The 12,855-nt window shown below is 38.7% G+C and overlaps 1 protein-coding gene across 1 annotated transcript; it reads left to right on the top strand.

Moving 5' to 3' along the window:
* Window positions 1-2,312: 2,312 nt before the first annotated feature.
* Window positions 2,313-2,828, top strand: LOC141702819 (uncharacterized). Its single transcript, XM_074506427.1, has one exon. The coding sequence runs from the start codon at window positions 2,313-2,315 to the stop codon at window positions 2,826-2,828; it is 516 nt and encodes a 171-aa protein (XP_074362528.1).
* The last annotated feature ends 10,027 nt before the right edge of the window (window positions 2,829-12,855 follow it).

The raw sequence follows: 12,855 nt of genomic DNA on the forward strand, positions 1-12,855 counted from the left end.
CGTAGGTTTTAGTGGAGAAACAAAGAAGACAATAGGTGAAATTCACTTGCTTACGTATGCAGGAGGCATCAATCTGTTGCAACGATTTTTGGTTATCGATGGTGGTTCAACCTACAACATCATTTTGGGAAGATCTTAGATGCACGATATGTATGCAATTCCTTCAACTCTGCACCAAGTAGTCAAATTCCCAACACCTTGGAGGGTTCAGCAAATCCGTGGAGACCAAACCATGGCATGAAAATGTTACAAAACATGCCTAAAGCCTACAGTCCGACATACGTAGAAAGAACCTCTTACAACCACCTTGACAGGACCTGAGAGACTAGCAGAGGTCAACCTTACCCCAGATGACAAGAGGGTGCTCGTAGGAGAAGATGTTTCACCAAAAATTGAAGCAAACTTGATAGAGTTTTTAACAACAAGGCTGGACGCTTTTGGATGGGAGCAAGAAGACATCACGGGTATAAGTCCAAACATCATTACACACAAACTAAACATTGATCCAAATTACACACCAATCCAACATAAGAGGAAAAAGTTTTCCCCGGAAAGGAACAAAGTCATCAATGCAGAAGTGAACAAATTGCTAAAATTAGGAATGATCGGTGAAGTGGAATGCCCAGAGTGGTTAGCCAATGTAGTAATTGTTCAGAAGAAGAATGGGAAATGGAGAGTATGCGTTGACTACACAGATCTAAATAAGGCTTGTCCAAGGGATCCTTACCCTTTGCCTCACATCGACACCATGGTGGATTCAACAGCTGGGCACAAACTATTAACCTTCTTGGATGCATCAAATGGATTCAACCAAATATGTATGGACCTCACTGATGTGGAAAAGACCGCATTTATAACCGACAGGGGAATATATTGCTATTTAGCCATCTTTTAGGCTGAGAAATACAAGTGCGACATTCCAACGATTATTGAACAAGATGTTCAAGGAATAAATTGGATGCAACATGAAAGTATATATTGATGACATAGTCTTCAAGTCAGTGGACGCAGCCAATCATGTTAAAGACTTAGAAAAAGTTTTCAACATTTTACGATCTTACAACATAAAACTCAATTCAAGTGCAATTTTACAGTCTCTTCAGGAAAGTTCTTGGGACACATGGTGACACGAAGGGGATAGGTACCAGCCCTGACCAAATAGCAGTTGTTATCAACCTGACAAGTCCAACGACAACCAAAGAGGTCCAAAAGCTTACAGGCCGGGTAGTTGCGCTCAATAGATTTATCTCACGCTCATCCAACAGGTGTAGGTTGTTTTATGACGTGTTACGAAAAAATAAGGGGTTTGACTGGACAGACAGACATAAAGCAGAACTTGTCAAGCTAAAGCAGTACTTGATGACGGCACATTTGTCATCAAAGTCAATGCCTGGAGAAATGCTCTACGTGTACTTGTCAGTCACATACCACGCCGTCAGTGGTGTATTAGTGCGGGAAGAATCCAGCCAACAATCCCCAATTTATTATGTGAGTAGAAGTCTACTTGATACGGAAACAAGGTACTCTTCTTTAGAGAAACTTATTCTAGCCTTAGCCATGACATCTGCGAAATTACGTCATTACTTTGAGTCTCACAAAATTTGTGTGAGAACAAACTACCCATTGAGGACAGTCTTGAGCAAACCAGAGCTGACATTACGACTTGCCAAGTGGTCCATTCATTTGAGTATGTACGACGTTGCATATGACGCACGAACAACTATCAAGTCACAAGCATTGGCTAATTTTGTGGCAGACTTCAGCTCAAGTTTATTAAGCAAGGCTGATCAGGAATTACAATAGATAGTATCGAAGGCAGACATAGAGCCATAAAAATTTTACCGATGGTGCTTCAATGGAAATTATACACTGATGGTGCTTCAAATGTCAGTGGCACTGGATTAGGACTTGTGCTCAAGTCGCCACAGGGGGACACCATGGCATACTCTATATGCTCTGAGTTTAAGTCTACCAACAATGAATCCGAGTACGAAGCATTAATCATAGGTTTGACAATGGCCATTGATCTAAAAATCAGTCACATCCATGTCAATTGTGATTTTCTTCTTATTGTCAATCATGTTAAAGGAAATTTTGAAGCAAAAGATGAGAAGATGATAGCCTACCTGGAAATTATGAAAGAGCTGCAATAAAAACTCATCACATTCAGCATACAACAAGTCCCGAGAGAGTCAAACACACAGGATGATGCATTGGCGGGCCTGGGAGCTGTATTTTGACATGAAAACCTGAAAAATATACCAATTATTCACATTTTAAAGACATCCAAAGACAGGAACTAATCAGAAGTCATGGCAAGAGGAGATAACCAAACAGATGAGAAAGAAGGCTGGATAGAGAAATACATGAGATATTTGACACAGGGAATCCAACCTACCGACAACAGTGAAGCCAAGTTGTTCAGATTGAAGGCGTCAAGGTGCACTGTGATTGATGGTGTTCTATTCAAGAAATTTGTCATATGCTTGTTACAACGATATTTAAATATAGAAGAAGCCAAACAAGTCTTGAAGGATATACATGAAGGAGAGTGTGGAAACCATTCTAGAGGAAGAAACCTATCCTGCAAAGTCTTGCGCATGGGCTACTATTGGCCAATAGTAAAGCAAGATGTATTAAACTACGTTAAGAAATGCGATGCTTACCAACGACACGCTCCACTCATAGCCCTCAGAACAATTACACCCGACATTTCCATCATGACCATTCATGAAGTGGGGAATGGACATAGTGGGCAAAATGCCTCTAGCTCTAGGACAAAAAGTATACATGTTAGTAGTAACAGACTATTTCTTCAAATGGATTGAAGCAAAAACATTTAGGCAAGTAAAATTAAAAGAGGTAATTTCTTTTATTGAAAGGAATATTTTGTGCAAATTTGGCATCCCTGCCGAAATAATTTGTGACAACGGCTCTCAATTTATAAGTGACAAGACAGAGGCGTTCTGCCGACGATGGAACATTACCTTAACCAAGTCAACACCAAGATACCCAAAGGCAAATGGGCAAGCGGAGTCAAGCAACAAGATAATTATCAACAATTTAAAGAAAAGGTTGTCCTCACACAAAGGCGAGTGTGATGAACAACTTCCATAGGTTCTGTGGTCTGACAGGACCACCCCAAGACGTCCACAGGCCAAACACCTTACATCCTAGTGTATAGGATAGAAGCAGTCCTACCTACAGAAGTATTAACCCCGACAATAAGGTATGGGCTGAAAATAGTGGAATCCAACCATGGTGAACTCGTACATGACCTGGACATGTTGGATGAGTTATGAGACATGGCTAAATTATGATTGGCATCATATCAACACAAGGTAGAAAACAGTTATAACAAGAACATCCATATAAGAACGTTTGCAACAAGTGATCTAGTCTTACGAAAGGTATTCCCAAACACTGTGGATGTAAGTGCAGGAAAATTTGCTGACACATGGGAAGGCTCTTACCTGATTGATGATGTAATAGGGCGTGGGGCTTATAGGTTGTCCACATTGGATGATGTCCAAATCCCAAGGAGATGGAATGATCATCACTCGAAGAAATACCATATGTAATTCCCTTTTGCTAGTAATTGCACTTTCTAGGACTTAGACATCTCCAAATAAGTCAATAGGACATGTACTAGTTATAGATTCAGTAGTAGTTTGCATTTCTTATCCTTTGAATTTTGCAAATAAAACATGTGGTTCCCTTTTGTCATTTTTCTGCATGAGTAATGGTCCTATGATCTTAGTATGATTAACATTTACCAGTTAAACAGGAAAAAAGGAAAACACATGCTTCACGACTAAGAAACAAGAAGTCAAATACTCTTATTACAAGAATTAACAAGGGGTTGATCACCGTACTACGTACCAAGGAATTACCTTATCATAACAAATGAAAACCAAACACGACAAGTAAAGGCTATAATGTCCTGAAACTTGTCAACATTATGTAAAAATACTTTAAATTTGCTTTAAGATGGGGAAGACCTCTTAGCAACTCACTACTATGCATGCATCAACAAATAAGAACATATACGGTATATGATGACTAATGTGAAAATGACCCATCATGACAATAATTGGAATACCACTTGTATAACATGCCAATAATGAAATTAAGCAATTTTACGCCTTATGATAAGAATGAACAAATTAAAATAACACGACATGACATAAGTCCAGACATTCATTCAAGCAATGAAGAGAAAGTTTGACATGAAATAAACCCTAGGAAAAATCAAGAAAGGACAAGATAAGATGACAGTTCCCCGCAACAAAGCAAAACAGGAACACATAAACAGTTCATAAAGAAGTCGCTAAAAGTTAAACAAAATAACTTAAAGAGCGTTTGCATCGATAGGAAGGAAGAAGATTAATCTTCATTTGGGACTTAATTGGCAGGGATCGTTGCAAGAGGGGCCATAAGCTCACCCTTCTCATCAGGGGCCTTTAGCTCACCCTCCATGATGTCAGGATCATCAATTGCAAAAGCATCTTCAGGAAAGAGTTCATTCTAAATCTTTACCGTGTCCATCACATCCCCCAACTTCCATTCACCACGAGAATACTCCAATATGATCTCCACACGAGAGCGCATAATTTGCTGCTTAGCAACCATATTGGCCTCATCACGCATCTCAGACTCCAAGGATTGAACCTTGGTAGCAAACTCATCAAACTCTTTCTGGATCACTTTGGCCATCTTAAGATTCTCGGCTGCTCGATCAACTGCAACACGAAGTTTTTTGGGACAAGCTTTATGCTCCATCTCAAGTTGAGAAAATTTTTCAAATTCATTCTCATAGAGTTCATGAAGGGCCATGGCATTCTGGAGAACCTACAAGAAGAAGAAATGACAAGTAAGAGAGCAGAAGAACCATGTACGATAATATACGTTAATTCGAAAAGAAAATATATGTATAAAAAATATATATCATACATGAAAGGCGTGCCCATATGTTCATCGAGTGTTTGACCGCCACCTTTGGCTGAACAACTTTCTATACTCTGAGGAAGAAGTAAGTCTCCCAAGTGTTCAGCAAATTGAGACGGTTTACCATCGACATCATAACTATAAAACACAAGAGGAATGAAAGAATCTGGCTTATCATGATTGGATGAACTAGAAGGACATGTCTTTATTTTCTTAAAGGGTGGACTAAGGTTTGGACTCAACAACAAAGGGGCTTTAGATGACTCTGTGCCAGTGGATTTGTCATCCCGGAACCTTTTTGAATATAAATCTTTACTAGGCACCAGGAGAGGCCTAATTACGGGGGACTTGAATTCTATAATTAAGAAGAAAGGCTCAATGTGTGTTAAAAGCACAAGGGAAAGGCACATACATAACAAGAGATGTATAGATAACATGAGGACACGACGTATACCTTTGGCATAGGCACATCCGGAACTCATCTCTAGTTGGGTACCTCTGTCCTTGGGACTATCATGGGATTCAGAAGAAAGGCTCAGAATGGAATCAAATGGTTTAACAACATGGGTGATGGTGAGCTTACTCATAGTCCTACTAGCGGCACTCTTCTTAACAACCATGTCGTCACCTTTAGGCTCGATTTTCTTCTTGGAATTCTTCATTTTGATAATGTATTCATCAACATCCACCAAACTTGCATTGTGAATGGTCCTATGAAGACAATTAGGTCAGAGCCTATCTCCAACTGGCAGATGTAAGATCTTCTCAACAACTTCTTTCGCAGCAACATTCTTCTCATCAAATTCAAAAGAGGGATCTACAAACATAGACATAGAAATAATAAAGCAACTACATGAAGATATGCTAATTAACAAGATAAAAAAATTTAACTATAGCAACATCAATTGACTAATACAACAATAACTTGACGGGAATACATGAGGAAGATCAAGAAATAAGGTAATAGGGATTCGAATTACATATATAAAAAAGGAAAGTTTAAAAATAACCACATATACGATACATGCAAAACGAAGAAAAAAAATGGGAGAAGAATAATGAAAAGAAAAGACCTTTGGAATTCCAATGGTCACGAAGGAATTGGCCATCATCTCCCAAGGATTTCTTGTCAGTAAAGAAGTACTCCAGTTTCCAGCCTCTGTCATTCATGTTGTCATTGTTCAAAATCAATGGATCGCCTTTCAAGTTGTTTGAGAAAGAGTATCTCCCACCACCAAATTTTTTGAGCCCATAAGAGTACTTAACGACATTAATGTCAATCCCCAAATTATGCTTGGAGTCGACAGCTTTCAAGCAGGCAAGGGTCCTCCATGCAGATGGCATGAGTTTCCCGATGGAGACTTCAAGAGAAGACAACATGTCAACAACAAGCTTGGAGAAAGGGAATGCCATACCAATTTCAAATGGGTAGTAATAGAAACATACCCAGTTCTCCTAAAACCAATATGCATGCACCTGAGAAGGAGGAATTACGATAACAACATTGCAGTGAAAGAGAAGTTTGGCTTCTTCAAGTTTCACCTTTTTGAAGTTATTAGCTTTGTTATCATAGGGATCCAAGGTGTTAGTGGGATTTCATTCAGATTTATCAACAAGATCGTCAGCCATTTCGGTGTTTCGAGAAGACGAGGCCTTAGTGTATTTTTTGGTCATGTTTGAGGAGGAGTTGTTACAAAAAGAGAGTTTGAGATAAGAAAATGGTAAGATGAATCTAAACTATATGAAGAAGATCATTGGATTTGATAAGTGAGAAAGGGTGTATGGATAAATGAAAAGACTAGAAGATGCACATGGACAGAGACAGAAGGCGTGAAATACGAAGAGTATCATTACCTCAACAACTGATAATTTTATTAATTCAAATGAATTAATAAATTTAGGGGCTAATGTTGTGAGTGCTTTTTACTTTGTTTTTGAAAAGAAATAAAAGAGATTGGGTCAGATGCAAAGGGTTAGAGTTGTTGGGCCACGACATGAAAAATGAAAATTGCAAGTAGAAGAAGTAAAGGCCCAAGTGGGAATTGGGAATTTATCAAGCTGAGCCACGGGAATAGAAAATTGGTTACAAGACTAATTAACAAAATAATAACTTACAGAAGGATAAGGGAGAAAAAAGAGGATCATTAAGGATAAGGTGAAGATTTTGAAAAGAAGAACTACACTATAATAATGGGAGGAAAAAGAAAGAAAAGGCAGTGTTATGGATTAAAAATTAAGATATATAATTTTTGTATTTATTACTAAGGAACGTGAGTTTCGAGGCTCGATTTGACTGCTCTTGTGTTTCGTGACTCAATCTGCCTTAACAAGATGCCTACATACCTTGCTGATTGTCAAGGATCAAGTCAAAAAACGTAGTTCTGATTTGTGGGGTGAGGCCCCTTATATAGATGTTGGGAGTCCTTGAATTGGACTTGGTATAGGAGACTTGGTGGTTAAGTCGCTGAATTAGAATGGACTTTGGAGTCCTAGGAAGTAGGAAGCTGATTCCTTATCCTATGAGGTTCCCTGGAGGTCAATCTACAAGGATTTATATCCCCACTAGGACTTATCTTAATAGCTGTTTTTCTCCCTTATTAATTAATTACGAAATTAATTAATAATTAGGGTTTTGGGCCTTCTTTGTTCCATCAGACCTGATCTGGTCCATCAGGCCTGATCAATGTGTTAACCTTTTTGGTCTGAATATCATACATCTTCTTATTGGGCCTTGCAGCCCAAATCATGTGTAATTAATACAACATTAACTACGTAATCATGATTTATTTATTCCCTATCATTTTCCCCTAACTTTTGGGAAACAGTGACTAAGTTTCACAGAAGTTAGGCTCATTCGTTCCCTTACATGGTTTCGTTTTTGCGTAAAGTGTGGAGCGATCTACACATTTACAATGATTTTCTTTTATTCCTTTTATTCAGGAATTATCTTAATTTTTAGGAATTTTTCCCTTAATTCTGGGATTTTTCCTTAATTTTCTGGATTTTTCCCTTAATTCTTGGATTTATCCTTAATTTTCTGGATTTTTCCCTTAATTCTGGGATTTATCCTTAATTTTCTAGATTTTTTCCTTAATTCTGGGATTTATCTTAATTTTCTGGATTTTCCCTTAATTCTGGGATTTATCGTTAATTTTCTGGATTTATTCCTTATTTTCTGAAAATATTAACATTTTTCAGAAAATATTTTAAGGAATCTCCTTAATTTTCTGGGAATATTCAGAATATAAAATCCTTTTTCCAGAAAACACATTTATCTTTTCTTCCCTTTTTTTCTTTTTTTTTGTACCTGGCTCGACCAGGATCCTGGTCGAATTAGCCTCTGATGTGCCTTGGTCGAAGGAAATTCGAGGAGGATGCATTCGATCTCAAGTCCTGGTCGAATTTCGGCCAGGATTTTTGCCTTGTTGTTTTTTTTTCGACTAGGATTTTTCTTCCCTTTCGGTCAGGATTCTCGTTTTTTTGACCGAATTAACCATCTTTTTAAGCCTTGATCGAAGCTAACTTCGAGGAGAAGTATTCGACCAAGATTTATTCTGGCATTCTGGTCGAATGAAATGACTATTTTAAATATATTTTTTCTTCCCTTTCGACTAGGAATTTTCGGTCAGGATTCGTTTCTTGACCGAATTAGCTCCCTTTTTTAGCCCTGGTACAGGCCTATTCTACCTCAAGCATTTCGATCATAATTTACTTATGATTTCTGGTCGAGCTGGGTCAGGAATTTGTCACATATATTTTTTTGTAATTTCACATATTTGAATATGGGCCTTTAAACCCGGGCTGGACTTTTTTCACTGGGCCTGGATTCTCTTGGGCCAACCCTTTAGTGGGTTCTAACTTGGGCCTATATTTTAGGCTTTGTATTTTGGAAAACATTTAGGCCTCAAGCTGGGATTTTATTTTGGGCCTTGATTTTAGTTTTCCCACTCAATTTTTGGCCCTTTTCCTGGGCTTTAAGCCTGGGCTAGTTTATATTCTTCCAATCTGGGCCTTTTGCTCAGGCTTATTCTTAATTGGGCATCTTTCTGAACTGGGCTTTTTCATAGGCCCAATAATTCTTGGGATGGTCCCCATTTCTAAGCCAAACTTTAAGAACCTTCTGGAATTTTCGAGGTTTTTATGGAATTTTTCCAAATGTTTCTGGATTTTTCCAGAAAGTTTCCCAAAATTCTTCCAACACTCTGTAGAGCATTCCAGAATATTCCTGAATTTGGGCCCAAATGGGCTTTTCTAGGCCCATTTTCCCTTTTCTCCTCCTATATAAATGTGGGAGGAGTGTGTTTTCATTCACGCTCACCACTCTTCATTTCACACATCTTTTCTCAAATATTCTAACCTCCTCCTCTCTCAACTCTCCTCCCTTAGAAGTTTTTCCGGCAACTTCTTTAGCCTTTTCCGGCTTCCTTTTCCATTCAAGGTTTTCAGGTCCTTTCCAGCTTCATCAATGGCTGATAAAAATTCCGAGAAAGCGGCCAAGATAGCCTCGGCTTCAAAACGAGGTAAGGGTGTTGAAATTTCTTTTCTTGAGAACTTTGAATACTACCTTTCTCCTTGTAAAACCTCTAAGGTTATCCTTAAATCCTTCATCAGGTACACCCTAGGCTCAGGGCATATCAAGATACCATTTACTAATACCAAAATCATTGTCTATATACTTCTGAAAAATTTCCCCACTGATCCTTGAAGGTTGTTGTTACCTTAATCCTTTCCAATTCATACTGTCAAAACTCATACTGTCCCTATTAAGGGTGAAATGCCAACCTTCATGCATTCCCCTATGGTTCATCTCAAGTTATCGAGGTTCTATCTTTAATTCCTCCTTTAAAAAGGTACTCGCATCCTTCCATGGGTAAATCAAGTCATATATCCCTGATAAGGGTATCTTATTCAATCATTTCCACCTTGATATTCTATACCAAATTTCATAATAATATCCTTATCCAAAATGAGGTCAATCCATATGGCCTCCAAAAGACAATAACGGTTATCCATTTTTCTTTCCTGATTTGGTAATGATAACAGGGATGTTCTGGAAGATATTGGTCGTATTCAACGTGAACTTCTTCTTAATAATTCGTCATTTACTTTTGTTGTTTATCTCAACAGTCATCTCAATGTTGGGATATCTTTCATACATGGCGTCTCCCTTTCTGGGTATCAAGCCACCGATCTTACACTTCACATTCTTGAAGGTCACTTCCTTCATCCAATTTTCCTAATTTCTTACTTCCTTGTCTCCTCAGTCTATCTGCGTCTCATTATTTATCCTTCGAACTATCTCAAGGTTTCCTCGAATCCTCCCAACTTACAGGGGATAAAATATATGTATCTCTTATGCCTTCAACCATCAATTTTAACTCATGGTGAATCACCCTCATCCTGACGATTACATACTTTTCTATTTCTATTGCTACGAGTCTTTAGGGTTTCCTCATACCCAACTCCCTTATCATTCCTCAAACTCTATTGCCTTTATATTCCTTTCCACTTCAGTTTCTTTTTATTTTCCTTTCTCTTGCAATCATTTCATGAACCCACTAATCATTGACTTCGAACATCACGTCGTTCTGGGATTCGTGTCCTTAGAACGAATCTTGACAGCTTCTACAATCTTAGATTCATAATTTATCATACTCGTCCGCCTTTGTTCTGGCTCTAAAGCTTTTACATTATCTCCATAACCTTGGGAATTACTTTCTCGAAAACAATTGACTGAACTTTAATCAGTTTATCATAACCTCTGGCTCCGTGCCTTTCTTGGTCTTTCACCAGCGGGTGGCCTCTCTCTTAGGAGGGTAAGTGACAAAAATAGTCTTTTGTGATTCATCCATCATTTAGAATCTCAAATGATTCCTATATTTCCTTTAGCCAGGCTCTCGCCTCTACTGGGTTCGCTTGTTCCTTGGAACTCTGAGAGCTTAGCGACTTAAAGATCCTGAAAGAATTTCCCACCGCACTGTCTCCTCAGGGTGGTGGTTGGGGATAATAGTCTAAGTTCTTTTTTTTAGACAGGTCCATGAATTGCCCAATAGGAGTACCATCCTGGTTCTCCCTATCTTGTTCGACTTCTGTTTTCTCAGTATGAAATGTTTCAACCTTCTCCCATAATCGGGGTTATCTTATACGTTAAAAATCCTTGTTTTTCATTTCATTATATTATTCTTTCTTTCTTGATGGTGACCTCCCTGACTATCACATTCAGGGTTTGCCCTAAATCTTATTCCTCGAACTATGGCTTTCATCTAAGATCTCGTCCTTAAGCTTTTGAATGTTTGGAACCAAAATTCTGTAGGAATACCTCATTATTGCCTTATCATCTTTCTCGGTATTAATTTCTTCTCCGGTCATTAGTTCTCTGCCTCTATTCATCACTTTTTCAAGGCACAATATGATCTTCTCCAATAATTCGAGCTGTATTGCAATCTCAAATAGCTTTTCGGTACCGGCTCCGGTTACCTTCACTTCTATTTCCATTTTCTCAAAATCTCTTATCAACTCTCCCAAAGACATTTTCATCTGGAGTCTCTCCTTTATACTAAGGGCATTAGCCACCATTTTGGCTTTCCTTGGATGATAAAGAATCTCATAATCGTAATCCTTGATTAGCTCTAACCACCTCCTCTGGCACATGTTGAGCTCTTTCTGCGTGAAAATGCACTAGAGCACTTATGGCTTGTGTAAATCTCGCACTTCTCTCCATACAAGTAGTGCCTCAATCTTTAGGGCATAACTATTGCCATGAGCCCAAGCTCATGGGTGGGGATATCGAATTTTATATTCCCTTAATTATCTTGACACGTACGCGATTACCTTGTTGTGCTTTATAAGAAGCACCCTAATTTCCTTATGCGAAGCGTCACTATACATCACAAATTCTCCTTTTCCATCCGGCAACGCCATCATAGGGGCCGTCACCAATCTTTGCTTCAGTTCTTAAAATCTTTTCTCACATTTCTCTGTCCATTCAAACTTCTCAGTCTTACGAGTAAGCCGCGTTAAAGGGGCTACTATCTTTACAAACTTGAACGAACCTCCGGTAGTGACCGGCCAATCCTACCTCTGGTAGTCACTCTGACTACGGTCATTAATTCCTTATCGATCACCTCTTCAGTCTTGTTAGGATCCTTTACAAAATCCTCCTCAACAACAATCCTGTCTAGGACAACATCCTCAACCGCTACATCCTCAATATGAACACCATTTGGTCCCTCGTTAGGACGTTCTATCGGATCCACAATCTGATCTCCAATAAGTAATAAACATCATCGCGTTATTGCTCCTCAACCTCAGGGTTCGGAGTCCCGCTACCATATACGATAACGAACTACGCTACTATCACGATATTTATAAGGGTTCCCATAAGGGTTTTAACTGTCAGTACTACGTTAGGTAGCCCGACTATGAACTTGGCAAGAGTTCTTATTATCTTAGTGAACTTATTATTTTAACGTCACATCATCTCTGAGGTTTATAACGCTTAGCTCTGATACCATTTCTGTAACACCCCCAAATCCGGGGTCGGGGATTCGGGTTGTCACGAGTTCCATTTCCCTTATCAATACTTAATCTTAACCGTCAACCAACTACTGCGTACTGTGAGCCCACAATATACACACACACACCACAAGTTATAGTCTCAGAGATGAATACCAAAAATAACACAAGTCATTTTATTCCACAATTATAAACCATTTCACCTTAAAAAGGGTTTCTGAATAATTTACATATTCCTTGCCATTATTACAATTCATAAATATACATAAGTCTGGTACATCAAAAGTTGAAAGCCTAGCCTATTGGTAGATCCTACCTCAGCTACAACGACATCAACGCCTACAGGAAACTGCGGAACGTTTCCTATCCGCTCGCCAATTGGGAGCTTGATCC

This window comes from Apium graveolens, chromosome 2 (assembly GCF_009905375.1).
Source record: "Apium graveolens cultivar Ventura chromosome 2, ASM990537v1, whole genome shotgun sequence".
Taxonomy (NCBI): domain Eukaryota; kingdom Viridiplantae; phylum Streptophyta; class Magnoliopsida; order Apiales; family Apiaceae; genus Apium; species Apium graveolens.

Bases quoted from the DNA above. Each gene is read 5' to 3' on its own strand.
- LOC141702819 (XM_074506427.1), top strand. From the start codon at position 2,313: ATGGCAAGAGGAGATAACCAAACAGATGAGAAAGAAGGCTGGATAGAG.